Here is a 17,060-nt window from a genome sequence, read left to right as displayed (position 1 = left end):
ATAAATGAGCAGCGAGAACTACCGCAAAAGGAGCCACTGCTGGCGACACAGACGATATGCACACCGTGGTCTTGTCGACACTAGCGCCCGCATCGCGCAAAACATTGCACGAAGAACAGCGGTATTTCTAGATCAGACAAAAATGGCCACAACAACTTTGTGCTACCATACCACCTCTCCGTGTCTGCTAGTTGCTTGAGCACTGCCAGCACAGAATCATCCTGGCGAGTCTGGCTGACTGGTGGCAGACCGAAACTACTCAGCCAGCTTGGTAGGTGCACTGCCACAATAACAAAAAAATAAAAATGAACGCGTTCTGGGCAGCCACCGGAAGTACCTGGGGCAGCCCGAGAAAGTTGAGCACCTGGCTCCATGTTCTTGCAACCCACAGTCAGCCAGTCGGCAGCCCGAGGCGGATGATAATTGAAAACGCCCAATGTGGTAACACCCACGGCAAGGAGCAGCACTGATACTCTCACAGCTCGGTCTATGGAAAGGGCAGTCCTCAAACACTGTCGCGTCGACGTGACGAGTGCAGTCCGGTGGGTGCCTGCGTGGGAAAGGAATGGCATCCTGATTCCCAGCAGGTGAATGAACGTCCTTGTACTCCCCAGCGTGTTGTCCGAAACATGGGACGTCTGTCGAGGTCGCAGCCGTCTTTCAATTAACATCCCCAGCACAACCTTTCACCAGCATCACTTTGTTCAGCGACCTGAGGGCGAAAAGGCCACTTGACTCTGCCTCTGTCGCTGCCGCAGCTATGGTCATCCCGGTCGAGGCAGTCCGCTCCTTAATACACTTAGGCAGGAGTGCATCCGGACCATAACAGCACCCTATAGGAATACATGCCAAAAAAAGTTTTCAAAGCAGTTTTATGATTTCACAGTGCACTTATGATATCGTCTCTTCGTAAAGAAAAGCCGAGTACACCTTATATATATATATATACATATACATATTTAAATATTTAAAGCATCGCAATATGGGGGCGTGTGTCACCTTCAGCTGGGAGCGCTGGGAAAGAATGCGCTGGGTAACTTCCAAACAATTTTTTGTTTCGCAGTCTACTCACGGTGGCCGCCATTCGTTAACAGTTGGCGAGTGCTTTGAAAACGACTGACAAAGTGCAATGCTAATCCGAAGGCAACCTATTTTTAAAACACCGCAATCTTGTTGTGAAGCAGGACAAACCCCGATCTTCCAGTGGTGTCCCACATGCTGCCACGAGTGGTATAATTGCTCACTGATGCAGTGGTTGAAACTGGACAGCCTAGACAGCTCTACATGAAAAGTTCTCAAACGGCATGATAAGCGAACGAAAGCAAACCGGGTACCGTAACAGACGACGGCGCAGAAGAAACCACCGACCTCCACCGCCGCCCACAAGAGTGTTTGTAAATGCAGCGCGGTTTCAGCCGGCCAATGGACTCGCAGGCTTCTTTCGATGTGCGAGCTTGAATAAAGACATTAAGCGTTTTAAATCCAGCAGTGTTCACGATGTGAGGGAACTTATAACTGAAAATGGGAGTGAATTAGCGTCACCTCCTGCCACAGGCTGACTAGAAAGAACCCACTGCAAAACAAGTATTTTTAAACCACTTCTTTGCAAATAAAGAAATAATATGCATTCCTCAATACTAAACCCATCTGTATCTAATTGACCTTCTATGCCACATGACACAAGTTTATACGTCTATAACGTGTTTTCACTGTCATCGTGTACATGTAGTTGCCTGAAAAAGCTATCAATAGCTTCAGCTCTTTAGGGTTACTCCATTCTTGTACTTTGCAAGGATGAACAGAAAATTTGACTTATTTATATTTTATATACAAATCACATAAATTACAACACGCAGTTACAACTGAAAAATAATCCTGAACTACAATGCAGTTAAACACTGGTTAACCCGAAACATGAGAAAAGCAGCTGAAGTATTGGAGCTCATAGCACACTTATGAATTTCTAAATGCACAGGAGAAAATGTTTTGTTCATTTTCTGATTTTAAACCCTTACCTTCACAAGCTGCTTTAAATTACGATAATTTTTATTTTCATGGTCAACCGACAAATTTAATCACCAAATCAAGTTCACCTAGTTTTCGATAAGCCCAACTTGTGTGAGGGCTGACAGCGAAAATGCTGAAATGTCAGAGCCACTAAGGACAAATGGAATAAGACAAGAAGGGCTCTTGTGACAGCAACACAAAACCCTGTCACCTAATTTAAATAACATTTGACAAGACTGACTTTGCTGGGGATACAATGTCTAGCAAGAATTGCCATTACATTCAAGAGAGGACTACCGTATTTACACGATTGTAAGTTGATTTACAATCGAAACCAAAGCATGACATTATAAATAAAGGCGAGATAAACGATATATCAGGCATGCTACAGCATGGTAGCATTTTTACTGCACGGCTGTGTCGCATCGCCCTTGGTGCTGGCCTTGAGCAGCTGCTATGTCAACGTGCAGAACCGGCATCCCCGCCCCGCATGCGGCGGCCTATGGCGGCCGTTGGTTGGCAGGAAATCGGCACCTCCCTCCCCCCGCCACCTCCACTCCACACATATGGTTGCAGATCGCGGCTGCTGACAAGCGGCGGCGGCCTAATAACTCACTCGTGTTCTACTCTTGACAAACATCCTCCAGATTTTTGTTTTTCTTTCACTTTAACTGTGCACTCGGCACTCAAGAGAGGCACATAGTTGACGGAAGGGCTGCTGTTCCACACGGAATGGCAGCGGCGCTTGGGAGTGTCGGTAGCTGATACATTTTTATTTTTGACTGATACATTTTCCATTTTTGACTGATACATAACCAGTGACTGATACATTTTAATTTTTGAATGTGCCCAAAGGCATGCCCGCACGCGGCAGCGGATAGCGGCTGGCGATAACTGGCGGCCACAGGATAATGCTATTGCATTCAAATATTACAACCAAATATTACTTTGTCAAGATATTAACATCATCATAGGGAACAGAGAAAATGATCTTCCTTCTGAGCTAAGAATCAATCAATGGGGTGAATTATACCAGAGACTCACTTGCCAATATACTCAACGAACACTTTTTAGCTGCCAGAGCATACCAATCTTCTCTTAGCTGTCGCTTAGCTCAGGCTGCAGATTCTTACTTGCCCTCCTGCAATACTCATTCTATATTTTTGTACCCTATTTGAGTAGACGTTTCTATCATTAACGCATTTAGAAACACGTGCTCATATGGAGTTGATGAGGTTGCCGTTTTTTCCATCAAATGTGCTGTTAATATTATCACTGCACACCTTACTCATATTTGTAATAGAATTCTGCTCTCTGGTGTATTCCCCAGCAAATTAAAAGTTGCGCATGCTGCCGCGCTATTCAAAGGGGGCAACAAAAATAACCTGAACAATTGTCGTCCTAATTCGGTATTGCCTCTGTTTTCAAATTTAGCCGAACGTGTACTTTTCAGGCCACTAAATAACTTATTACAAGCTGAACATCTAATCTGCCCCCAAAAGTTGGCTTTCAGGCTGGTAAATCAACCCAATCAGCATTGTTAGATATTAAATATCTGAAATTAATAATTCTGAAAATAGGCTTTTTTTTGTTAGCATTTTTCGTTGATTTGTGCAAAGCCTTTGAATCTGTGAAGCATTCAACACTACTTTACAAATTCGAAACTTATGGGATCCTCCGAGTTGGAAATGCACTTTTGGAAAGTAGGATACCTGATCCAGTATTACTCAGATTGACGGTGTAAAATCCAGTTTTGGTAGATTAAATTTAGGTGTCCCTCAGGGTTCCATTTTGGGACCCCTTTTTTTTATTTTATACATCAATGACGTTGTTAACATTTCATTAACTCCTAATATTATGTTGCATGGAGACGATACTAATGCCTTTTTTCTGACTCCAGTCTTGAAGTACTTGAACAGCAATCAAATGCCTGGCTTAACGAGTTAATGGTTTGGCTCTCTGTTAATCGACTTCATTTAAACATCAGTAAAACAAATTTTATGCTCTTCCATCCAAAAAAACAAACCATTAAATCATCACATCACATTAGCTTATAATGACTTGAACATCGAGAAAGTCCATAGTTGCCAGTTTTTGTATATTTTTACAGTGATATGGGGTGGACAGATAATGTAAACTACATTAAACATATGGCCAGGTCTGTTTGTGTTACCTATAATATTAAACATCTGTTCCCGCAACAGGTTAAAAAAAAATTATATTTTAGCCACATACCTGGTGTGGGGTTACTCCAAAAAAAGCGATTCGTATAAATTGTTTTCGCTTCTGAAAAGAGCTCTACGTTCATTATTTTCAAGCCCAGCTGTCGAAGCAAATCTTTTCGAAACATTTCATATGTTCGCCATTTCATTTATTCCTACAATTTCAGTTTGGCTATTCACACTTTTATAAATTTAAGCATAATTTCAGTTCTTTCCAAAATGCTTACAATTCAGGAGACGTTACGTGTGGTTTACGCGCGGTTGCCCCATCCAATGCAAGATATGGAACAAACTATGGAAAACAAACTATAGATAACCAAATTGTAACTTTATGTACAAACAGTCTCTTGTAGAAATCAATCAGCTGCCTCCTAGTACCGCCAAATGCATCGCCTCCATCGGGCCCCAAAACAGACAGCAGAGCTTCCAATGACAGTTACGAGTTGCTCAGCGCATATGTACCAGGACTTTTATGGCCACCTCGCAAAAGCAAACAGCGCGACAATCGGAACATTGCACTAGCCGTGCGATCAAAGGCAGAAGGGAACAAAGTAAATGGTGCATCGATAGTCACGACCGCCAGAGCTACGAAAAGCTCACTCATGGCTGTGTCAGCAAGACTGTCAGAGAAAAACACAGAGATGCCTTAGCACTTCTTGCGTTTACTTGTCCGCTGGTGCATGCGATACTCATTATCCAGTTTGAATGGAAGTACTTAATTCAACCTGCATCAAAGTCAACTGTCTCAAGTCTGGCTACCCGAATAGCTTTGACTGCGGAAAATTTATTTGCATCTGTGGCTAGACATTTCCAGAGCTTTGCTCCAATAAATAAATGCGCGAACGGGTCAGGAACCCGCAGAGCACGCGCAAAGGCAAAGCCCAATTTCATTAGCGACATGCTGCGGCTTGAAATGCATTGAGCGGTATGAAGCCACACCTGCAGTATAAGCACACAAAAAAATACTATGCACACGCACCTCGTCACTCGAATTTGTTGTCAGTGTTGATGCTCATACCGATGCAGCTTTCTTTCCTGTGTCAACCTTGCAAGTGGTTTGTCAAGGGCGAAGGTTATGATTTCGTTTTCATCTGTTTCACACATTTGGCCATCGTACTTGAGGCAACAACACCATTTCGCTCGTGAAAGCTGTAAGCTCCCTGCCAGTTTGCAAATTCTTTATTGGGTGACAACTAAAGTGCTGTTGAATCATAGAGTGCGTAAAATGGGCAATATTTTTCTCATGGCACTTGCGCCAGCCAACTACGGAGCATGGGGTTACCCATAGAATTCCTCAAGGGGTAAACACATCCAAGGCACGTTTTCAGATCATTCTTTTCAACATTTAAACCACCCGAACACCGCTCTGAGGTGCCCTCACCTGATTTGACTTGGTAGTTAGGCCCCGCTAACCCTCGTTTCGCTGCTGATTCAGATACTGGGGTAGTGATCACAACCCCATTTTTATCTGCCTCACTCCTTCGAGTCTACGGAAAATATGCCGCAGCGTACGCATAACATCATTGTACTCTGTACGCGCAGACAATCATTTATTTACACTCAACCTGTCTTAGCACTGTACTCTGCTGTTTTTGCGACACACTATATATCACCACTACTGCAAATGGACTACCTAAACCCGGAAATACATCCCTTGAATCTGTGCAATCACCGTTGACAGGCGGATCATTATGCTTCTCGTCAAACCAGCGACCCGTTGGCACTTCCCGCTCTTCACAGGGCTACCACACGTGCACGGCGCTCTGCAAAGCGGATAGGCAGCTGGCGACGCTAGGCTCCATGGTATGCCCGCTTGTCCTGTACGCAGGGCAATAGACATGGAGCGAAAAATTCTCAGGTTCCAGATTACACAGAGAGCAATCGCCTCGCGCTGAATGTGGATGAGGATACATTTGCACAACAAGCAGCCTGTCAATTTTTTTCCACACTATGACTGCACCTCTACATCTCCTGCTGATTTATCAGTTACAGAGCCCTCCGATGGGATTACTTCTGTCCTAACCATGGCAGAGCTGCTAGCCTCCACTGAATGCCTATACACTACCCCACGAAACAAAAGAAGGGCTATGCAACGTGTAACAAACGTCTGCAAAAGTATGTGATAATGTCTGGAAGAAATCTATTTTCAGATGTTCTGTAGACAATGAGGCAAAAAAAAGGGGTATATTTATTTATTTCTTTATTCATACTGCTGGCACAGGCCAAGGCAGGAGTTGCAGTTTTACCAGTACACACTTCGTTAGAACTTGAATGTAAAATACAACAAAAACTGAAAAAATTACAAACTCTGAACACTAGGAATTCTTGAACGTCACTGACAGCACGTGATATGACAAAATGTTGACAAAAAAGAAAAAAATGTACACACAGAAACGAATATTTGAACAGTGCACAAATCGTCAGCCGCAGTGGTGCGATGTGAAAAGAAGAAAGGCGCGGGGCCGTAATAGCGAAGTTTGGTTTATTGGGGTTTAACATCCCAAACCAACTCAGGCTATGAGAGACGCCGTAGTGAAGGGCTCCGGAAGTTTCGACCACCTGGGGTTCTTTAACGTGCACTGACATCGCACAGTACACGGGCCTCAAGAATTTCGCCTCCATCGAAATTCGACCGTAGCGGCCGGGATCGAACCCGCGTCTTTCGGGTCAGCAGCCGAGCGCCATAACCACTGAGACACCGCGGCGGCGCCGTAATAGCAAAGTACAAACAATTATAATTAAGGGCAGGTATGACTGTCAGAAGTTAACAAAAAGAAAACAGACAGCAATGTACACCGATCACTTAAACAACGACAGGTAACAGGGCTAGCACACAAAAACATTTATACACACTCATAGAATATTCCCGTAGTGCAGCTTCAAAGCCCTAAGTCTTAGAATTTATAACCTCATTGGGTAGTTTGTTCCAGTCATCTATTGTCCTCACGAGAAAAGAATAATGAAAAGAGTCTGCCCTGTAAGTCAGTGATTTGATACGTTTAGTGCGTTTTGTCCTTGACTGGGTGGAACTGTCTGCTATAATATACCTTTCGAGGTTTACTTTGTAATAGCCACGCAATACATGATAGAAGAAAACAATCCTATTGTGTTTCATTTTCTTCTTAACAGTGGTTGGTTAGTCCAGCCGTTTTTCTAAATTCTGAAACTCACTGACTGCATTCCAGAATAACCATTATGCGTGAGAGCTTTGCTCTGCACACGTTCACATTTCAAAATACCGTATTTACTCGAATGTAACGCGAGGGGTGACTTTACATGCTGCCCAGCGGGAAAAAATAGGGACGCAAAACAAAGTGGCGAACATGCTTACTCATCTTCCTCGCTTTCGGAGGCCGAGTTCTCAGAAACTAAGTCCTCCTCTTCGCTATCGAAGTCTCCCGATAACTTCTGCCGCATCGATGTTGTTCGCCGCGGAGAGAATCCATTCCTCTCTCCATGAATGTCTGCGCCCGACCACGAGATGCTCTGAACTTCCCATCTCCCGAGCAACGTCTCTAATTTTCCAACGGATCAGCTCGACATTGAGCCCCATGAGACAATTGCGCTGCTCGATAACAAAGTCCGCCACTTTTTTTCTCCAGCTGGACGTAATGGCAGTGGCGAGGCTCATGAAATCCTTTGCAGTCGGCCTCACATTTAAAAAGCCCCTCCCGCTGCAACCGCCATCCGCGGATGGTTGACTCGTTGAGGTCAAGTCTTCCAGCTGCCGCAGAATTCCCGACCTCTTCAGCTAACACGAACACTTTTCTCTTAAAACGAGCGTCGCACTGACCACGACGCGTTGCCATCGTGTGCACTGAATCAATACACCGCGAGCGACGCCACAAGAACACGACGCAACGATGCAATGAGTCCGAGGTGCCCGAGGTCGCAATCAACACAAAAGAATGAGAGAGGAAAACGCTTGGACTTTGGATGGATGAGGATTTGGCTTCGGAGGTACCCATGTTGCCAGCAAAAAATCGCAAAACTGTGAAAACCGAAACCAAAACCTACTGAAAGCGGAGGCGAGCGGGCATCCAGACTCGTCACAGGTCTCTAGTTCAGTAGGTCTATGATGCTAGCAACTTCACATCTGGCGTGGCGTCAGTAAGCTTCTTCCGTAGCACCCAAAGCTTTCTGATCGCCTTATCACAAACTTGATTGCATGCGATGACCAATTTAGATCATGTCTGAGACACAAGCCCAAATACCTGAACTTAGGGACATCTTTTAAAATGACATCACGAATTTTATAAGAAAATACAAGGGGTTGTTTTTACGCGTCATATGCATACAAACGGTCTTCTCTGTGTTCATGTCCATTTGCCACTGTTGGCACCAGGTATTGATTATATCCAGATGGTCATTCAGTCTCTTGTGATCATCACAAGATTTTATATTACAATAAATGATAGTACATTCTGTGTGATGTTTAATCGTTATATCTGGCGAAAAGCCGGTGCTCATATCGCTAACATACAAAGAAAAAAGCAAAGCACCTATCACAGAGCCTTGTGGAACATCGTACTGTTTTATTTGAACTGGCAACTTTGTCAAGAGAAAAAAACTGCTGTATGCGTTAGCTAGGTATGCCTCAATCCATTTTATTACAATAATATTCTTCCATAAGTTTTCGAATTTCAATAGTAGCTTTTGGCGGGATATTCTATCAAACGCTCTCCTAAAATCGATAAGGAGGTTATATATTTGCCCTCTTTCGTCAATACATTTGGCAGTGTCATGTACAATTTCACTTGACAATAGTGGAATATCCGCGTCGGAAACCACACTGGTGGCTTCCCAGAACCCCATTTGCTTCAGCAAATTCCATTAAGTGTTTAGTTAAAATGTGTTCAAATGTTTTGCAACAAGTACTTGTCAAAGATATTGGCCGGTACTATGGGCTCCGTGCTCTGGTATGGTGGCGCCAGCAGTGGCCACATCGCCAGCGCCGCCTCGTGGCACTCGCCGCGTTAACCGGACGCTCAGTCACAGCCGGTCTCTCGAAGGGAGAGCGCGAGCGCCCCCCTCGAGACTGGCCGTGGCCTTCCTCCATGCCCGATGCGTTCGCGCCAGCCCGGCCGCATAGCAGACGCGCATTGACCGTGATGCCATTCTAAGTCAACGCCTGCTTCTCTGCGGATTTCAACGCATTGAAAGCCTAGACGCCACCACTGCTACATTTCGTTTCAATTGCTTTCAGGTTGGGCTGATTACCGGTTCCGAGCAACCATGATTGTGTTGCAGTTCCGATGGCACTGCCATATCCAGCAGCGCAGCTGAGCTTATCGAGATTAATTAAGTACCTTTACAGTTTGAAAAACAAGGCTCTGACCCAAATAATGAAATCAGCTATGTAATTTACATCCACTGTGACATCGACTATGTGAATGGTCGGCTAGAATTGCGAAAAACGCAAACTTACTACGCATATATATCAGATGATAGTGCTCTACATCCTGCAGGATCGACACTGCTTTACTTTGTGTATTCCTCTCAGAGAAGCATGGCTCTAAGCATACGAAAAGATGATAGGTTTCTTGCTAAGTATCTTCCACAGGACTTTTATTTCAGGAATTCCATGAAGGCGCCAATTACATGAATTATTTTGGTCGTATATTTCTCTTTTGGTAAATACTTAACTATAGAAAGGCCGCCGCGGTGACTCAGTGGTTATGGTGCTCAACAGCTCACCCAGACTCGTGTTCGATCCTGGTTGCGGCGGTCGCATTTCGGTGAAGGCGAAATTCTAGAGGCCCGCGTACTGCGCAATGTCAGTGCACGTTAAAGAACCCCAAGTGGTTGCAATTATCTGGAACCTCCTACTATGGCGCTGCTTATAGTCTGCGTTGCATTGGGACAATAAACCCAATTAAAATAAAAAAAATAATTACCGAAATTAAGGGTTTAGTGATGTGAAATCCAAGAAATATATATAGGAGAAATTTGAACTACTCTCTATTTTTCTTTTTATTCGTCCAGAACAAGATTTGAGATCTTATAAATGCAACAAATAGAGATACAAAATTTTAAACCACTGAAGGAAATAAAATGATGCAATTAAATACACAAAAGCTTAGGTGAAACAATGTGAAAAACGACATTACACTCTCAGAAGTACGAAGTCGCTCCCACTGCATACACACATGCACGAAAAAAAACTAGAAACAAAACTGACATGCTGAACCACAGATGAGCATAACAAACGAAGACTTAAACTTCAGATGCTTGCTCCAAGAACTTCATCGGAGACCATTTCCTGTGACTGAGTGAGCGCATTCCTTCGCTCTACATAAAGACAAAGTAGCGCCTACCAATGATGGCACATTCAAAACACCCCAGTCAATATAAACCCTTTGCCAGTTCACACTCATGAATTTAATTCTACAGTGCACTCATTTCCAGCAGACCCTCTGTGCATGAGCGAGTATGCACGATGTCAAAGGAAAGCGTTTAAATATATTCGGTACCTTGACTGCGGTGTTTTTATAGCTGTTATGACATTGGGTAAACACAGCAGTAGGTAGAGCACCCATAATTGTCCAAGTTTGTTTTTGTCTTCGGACGAAACACCTCACCGCTCGCCTCACTCACTGCAAACTGAACCAGAGAGCTGCGTTGGGTGCATCCGCCTTTTGCCACTGCTGTTAACCAGGTGGCGCAACTCGCACACTCCAAACTGCAGCGCACGAAGCCTATAGATGCCTTGCACCGACGTCACATCCGGTGTCCATCGTATGCCAGTCGGCCATGCTGTCGAACCACCGCCGCCTTTCCGCTCGTAGCTTACCGCCGGTGTGGAAGCATTTGTCAGCTCGTGTCGTTTTTGTCTGCGTCTCTCCACAGCTTCAGTATGGTTTTGTGCGCTATAGTTGGCTGCTCAAACCGTAGCGACAGCTCAAGGAGAAAGAAAAAGCCGACGAACACAAATTTCTACCGAATTCCGAGGATCATAGCAGACAAGTGCGAGCGTTCAAAGACGCTTAGTACAAATCGGCGCACACTGTGGCTGTCACGAATTAAGCGAGCCGACTTGGACCCGGACAACCCCAACTTCCGTGTGTGCGGAGCGCACTTTACCACAGGTAAGAGGCTTGTGCCGTGAAGTAAATGTTAGTGAAAACGTGGGAAGCAAGGACTGAAACCTGATTTTGATTTGCAGGGGCGCCAGCCGATTTGTTTGACAACACGAACCCAGACTGGGCCCCGTCATTGCATCTCGGTTACAGCACTAGGCCAGTCGGCTCGGATCGCCACGATCGCAGCCAGCAACGACGGCAGCGAAAACGATGTGCCGAGACCGAGATGACCGGGTCGGAAGAGCCGTGCGGCGTCGCCGCACCCGTGCCCGATGTTCCCCCATCGCCGCATCAGGCCGAGGAGGTCGACGGCGCCGGAGAAGAAACAGGTGAGTCGGCCTTGCACCATGCAGTCATAGCCTTAACTTAAGAAATAATTACGCGGTCGTTCTGCAGTCTGGCTCTTTCTTACACACGACCGCTAAACGACGAACGTTCTCTTCCAGGTGTTTATGTGCAGACAGACATGGGCATGAGCGACATTGGGGCATTAGAACAAGAATGCATCAGACTCAACGACTGCGTGTACACTACACGTTCCGAAAAGGTGCAGCTTGAGATGACCGAAGAATCATTGAGAAGTTCAGAGCCCAAGGTAGTATTCTACACAGGGATTGCAAGCTTCACAACGCTTCTTGCAATTTTCAAAATGCTAGAGCCATTTGTTTCACACAGTGTGAACAACAGCCTGGCAAAGTTTCAAGAATTTGTGCTCTTCCTGATGAAGATCAAGCTAAATCTTCAGAATGCTGACCTGGCCTTCAGATTCAATGTGTCTGAATCTACCGTCTCACGCATTTTTGACAAATGGCTTCATGTAGCTCACTGCCGCTTGAAGTCTCAAGTTATGTGGCCCGAACGAAGTGCGCTGCAGCGCACCATGCCGCAAGCATTCTATGATTCATTCGGCAGTGATGTGGCCGTCATCATAGACTGTTTTGAAATCAAGATTGAGAGACCGTCCTCATACTTGCCGAGGAGTGAAACGTGGTCGACTTACAAGGGCAGCAACACTGCAAAGTACTTGATAGGGATTGCCCCACAAGGTATTGTCACGTTCATCTCAGAGGGCTGGGGAGGCCGAGTAAGTGACAAACATATCACGGAACACTGCGGGCTCCTAGACAACTTGCTTCCTGGAGACGTTGTTCTAGCAGATCGAGGGTTTAACGTCGCAGACAGTGTTGGTTTCTACCGTGCCCGGCTACATCTGCCAGCATACACAAAAGGCAAGAAACAGCTGTCGGCTGCAGAAGTGGGAAGCACAAGGAAGCTTGCTAATGTACGTATTCACGTGGAAAGAGTAATTGGACTCATAAGGAACAAGTTTCTGCTGCTGAAGTCTGTCCTTCCGATTGACTATGTGACATGTCGACAAGGTGACAGCATCACTCCACTCGACAAAATTGTGACTGTGTGCTGCGCACTGTCCAATTTATGCCCTTCGATTGTCGCAGCATTGAAGGAACCGAGCAAAGAGAATGTGCCCGAATCTGTTGATGGGTGCCCACCATAACTGGGGATTTATGCACGAGTGCAAGAATGTGGTCATGGACAGAGAAGTTTGTGGGATGCAGATTAGCAGAAAATAATTTATTTGTGCCTTCTCTCACTAGCCAATCAAATGATATTTTCTCATGGTATGGAGCATACATATTTCCTCATGCTTTTTGCCTCAATACACAAAACTAAATTTTTCTGGAATTTGGCATCCTACAAACTTTTGTTATCACTGTGCCTACTTTTAGAGGTGTGGGCGTAAGCAAGTACAGCACACTATAATGCTCTGGTTTGGTATGGTTTGCAGTTTGTACGAGGAATGCATGTGTATACTGATTTCTGGTGGTATATGTGGTTCTTCCCTGCCCTTATATTTTTGTAAGCTGCAGATCAGGTGTTTAGAATTAATTTTAGCAGTTGCCATGACCAACAAGTACCCTTTCCTTCTGTATTTACATTTTTGTATTTGTAATAAACTACTTCATCCTCAAACATTCCTTTCTTTCCGTATTTGCATTTGTGTATTTGTAATAAACCATTCAATCGTCAAACATTGTCATGTGTGTACAGTTCATATGTGAAAACTTCAATGAGTTCAATAGGTTCTGCTCAGAGTGGTAGACAAGCTCGTGCAAGACTTCAAAGCTTTTTATTACGCAGACTTTGGGTCAACTGAACAGTTGGATGCCAGTGGTTGGCATGGATAACACATAAAAAATGCCCGTGTGCTGTTCAGTGCACGTTAAAGAAAACCTCGGGTATGACGAGTTGTACTGTCAAGAATGTTGAGTGGGCTAATGCACTAAAAACCCTGTTTGCTGTTCGGTGCATGTTAAAGGATGCTTAGGATATGACAAGTTATACTGTCAAGAACAATGCTCAAATTTTAAAGCAAACATCATGTGTTAATGTATCATACCTGCCCTTTTCGTACCGCACATGGAGTTGCGGAATCAGTGGGTAGCTCTTTGATGCAAGGAAGTGAAAGGCTACGAAGCTACATATTTGCTTGTTTTGGCTGCAGTTTCAAAACACTTATAGACAGCAACTGTTGTACGGTATTGGTATGGTTAGGCTTGCACTGATCTGCTATCAACAGCTCCATAAACCCAGACAGACAGTATTTCCCAAACAAAGCAACACATGGGAAGTGCAACTGGGCACAGGTTATAATGCACTGAGCTTTTATGATAACAGTACACATATGTATTACAGAGGAAAGGAGAACTAAACATCCGCTGTAGAGATGCATAGAAGTTGGACGCAGTTTGAAGCACACTGAAGCATCTGCTACCACCACTACCCTATGCAATAAAACCAAAATTAAGCACGCTGTTTCTCTTCACCTCCTCTGCACTGTGGGCAGTACCACTGCTTAGTTTTAGGTGCTCAGGTCAGTCCGACGCAAGAAAAATGGAACCATTTGTACACGCAGGCTTCACTGTCACAAGCAACCATTTTGCCAGTCTCTGGTCCATTACAATAACAATACGCCTGTTTACACAATGCAGTTGTGCCAACGCTGTCCTTCTGCCTGGTGAAATACTTGGCATACAGTTCAGGGAGCACTGCATTCACAAAGAACCTTTCTGAAATTGAGAAGATGTTTTCACAGAAATCTTCATCCCACTTGATGCGTTCTATGTGAAAACTCCGTGCCCAAACTACAGTCACAATACTTCACTTGGCACACAGCCATCTGTCTCTGCACTTTATAATAATATGCATGGCTTTTCTGAAGCTGCATGATCCCATTAACTTCAGTCAGGCACGTGTTTTCATCAATGAATGCAGTTGCATTCCTAAGCACGTATGGGCATTTAAACTCTGCCACACCTTTTCCACAGCAGCTACACGAGACCAGAGCATCTGGTGTAGCCCCAGCAAAAGGGTACCTAGTGCTGATGTGCAGGCCTGACTTTGACAATTTGAAATTGTCATGTTTTGTGCCTTCACTATTTGCATAAGCTGCTAAGGCATCCTTCTCATGATTCCTACCCCACATGATAGCTGGCACTTTCATAGTTTGGGCTTCTGGATAGCAAATCTCTTTGATTAGGGACACACTAGGATTTGCTACTTTAGTGTGACATGCTTTCTCCATTAAAGAAGCAGTTATTCTTCCCGCTCTGTAAAGGAACCAATGTGGAGAGTCACTCTGCTGCTTCGTTAATGACTCTACTTCCTTTACAGTGCCCTCTGAAATGGTTAAAGAAGACATGAGCTCTCTTGCTTTGTTCACGAGCACGTCGTAGCTGTCGCCTAACGCATCGTCAGTGAACAGATTTCTTAGGCGTGCTGCTGGCTTTTTAACTGGTTCCTGGAACACATCACATCAATCATCAAGCACAGAAAAAAGCGCTGGCACTGCACCATCTTTTCCGATGTCATCATAAAGTGCGTTCAACTCTTCTGAAGAAGGTCCTGGGATTTCCAACCTCCTCCTCTTCTGCTGACATTCAGCACATGTGCCATCAATCTGCTCTTTACGCCCTCTCGACGAAGTGAAGCTGATATCTCTCAGCCGTTTAAACTGCACCTTTTCAACATAGGCTGGCAGCCAGATGATTTCTTTCTGGGTGCATGAAACAGTTCCTGGTACGCACTGCAGTTTCCGCAGCAAAGAGACAAGCTCCAACATGCGAGCATGTCTCGCCTGTACCTGCCATGCAGGCGCAATGGGCAACAAGCACAGTGCCATTTGTCTTGCATAAGATCCAGGCTTTAAGTGGGTGGTCGCTGAGCCGTTGGGAATGGTTGACCTGCGAAAATGTTGTGAAGTTGTACATAACAGTGCACATTTTTTGTTTGCACAAAATGGGCATATGCACACCAGACAAAGTGCTCTCGGACAGAACAAATTTTCAGTGCTCCAGCATTGTAAGTGGAGAGGCATAGTTTATCTTCTTCATCACTGCATTTTTTCCAGTGAAACTTCTACTAATCGCCATGCTCCGCAAATTTCCCTACGCAGACGTCTGAAATTTTCCTGTCACTAAGCGCTGCCGCCACAGGCATAAGCACGGTTTATTTTTAATTTGCATAAATTCCAATGGTCATTTTTTTGCGTATGCTCACTGTGAAACATGCCAGAAAGGTTCCTTGAGCTTACCTCTGCGAGCAGAAGCACCTTCTCGTCTTGTAGGCGCACCGCAGATAGGCTTCTCACCTACCCGCTGGTGAAATAGTTATGCGCCTCTAATGATTTACATGCTTTCATTTTTTCTAATGTAACAAAACTAGAGGTGTACACTAAATAGTTCGCGATATTCCCGTGAGTCACTGCAGGTAACACATCAGCGTCCATCGTTGTATCAACACCCAGCCTCAGCGTGTACGGGTCCCTACCGTCGCACATTTGCACTTTTCCTTCATAGCGTACGCGCGCAGATCCAACAAGTTCAGAGAAATAACTCGCACTGAACGGCTCATTCCTCTGAGGAGGAGGCATCGCGACCGAATATGTAAAAACTATTCAAAGCGTCTCGGGAGCGGTCCGGTGTCACGGGTCTACGGAGCGGACGCACGCGCGCGGACGAAGCGAATGGTTCGGCAGCATGGCCGCTAGCTGTTGATGTGGCCGGAAGTGACGACACGTGCAAGGCATCTATAGTTTGCTACATCATGTTTTCCTCTTTGCTTATATATTAGTATTACTTTGGCATACTTCCGGTCGCCAGGGGATTCATCAGATAGAAGAGACAACTATTTCTACAAGGTAGTAAGAACCCCGTTGTGCATACCATTTTAGGAAGGTATTTAGAATTTCATCTGGTCCTACGGATTTAATCGCGTCGAGATTAAGGAGAAGGTTAAGAACTCCGTCCTGACTTATTTTTATATCCGGTAAAGACAGTATATCGGGCGATTCTAGATGCGGTGTTGTACCATCATCCCAGGTAAATACGGACTCGAAATACTCGTTATAAACGCATGCCATTTCACTACTATCACTAACTGTGCAAGTAGCAGTTTTCATGAACGGAATGGGGGATTTCTGTTAGGTTCCGCCAGAATTTTCCCGGAGATGTTCTAATAAACGTTACGTCAAGGATTCACTCATAAATCCCTGTTTTGCTCTTCAAATCTCTGCTTTAAATGCCTGGGAAAGGTTTGTGATCCTTTCTTCTATTGCATCTGAGGTTGGATTTGTGCGTTTTGTTCGCATACGTTTCAAGTGGTGCTTCATGTGAATAATACTCCGCGATATCCACGGGTTTCTCTTGCAAACTTTCTTGATGCGCATAGG

General features: G+C 44.8%; 2 protein-coding genes across 3 annotated transcripts in view; one reads left to right on the top strand and one right to left on the bottom strand.

Annotated features, from left to right (window-relative positions):
• LOC144109423 (uncharacterized) overlaps positions 1–8,347 on the bottom strand; it is a 37,524-nt gene extending 29,177 nt beyond the window's left edge. Inside the window, exons 1-2 of one of the 2 annotated variants that reach the window (XR_013309593.1) lie at positions 7,561–8,347; positions 4,660–6,047 (exon numbers count right to left, since the gene is read on the bottom strand). Coding sequence is in view for 1 of the 2 variants with exons in the window: in XM_077642210.1 (XP_077498336.1) it covers positions 7,561–7,564 (4 nt within the window). In the remaining variant the exon portion in view is untranslated. Of the gene's footprint in view, positions 1–4,659; positions 6,048–7,560 lie in introns of those variants that run through there. The other variant, XM_077642210.1, reaches the window with a different exon arrangement.
• Positions 8,348–10,983: 2,636 nt separating this feature from the next.
• LOC144110060 (uncharacterized) lies at positions 10,984–13,305 on the top strand. The gene is made up of 3 exons (XM_077642868.1): positions 10,984–11,317; positions 11,395–11,640; positions 11,758–13,305. Exons 1-3 carry the CDS (start codon positions 11,086–11,088, stop codon positions 12,825–12,827), a joined length of 1,548 nt encoding a protein of 515 aa, XP_077498994.1. The 5' UTR covers positions 10,984–11,085; the 3' UTR covers positions 12,828–13,305.
• The last annotated feature ends 3,755 nt before the right edge of the window (positions 13,306–17,060 follow it).

Source organism: Amblyomma americanum, chromosome 11 (assembly GCF_052857255.1).
Source record: "Amblyomma americanum isolate KBUSLIRL-KWMA chromosome 11, ASM5285725v1, whole genome shotgun sequence".
Taxonomy (NCBI): Eukaryota; Metazoa; Arthropoda; class Arachnida; order Ixodida; family Ixodidae; genus Amblyomma; species Amblyomma americanum.
Note: the sequence above shows the minus strand (reverse complement) of the source record. Positions and strands in the feature narration are given on the sequence as shown.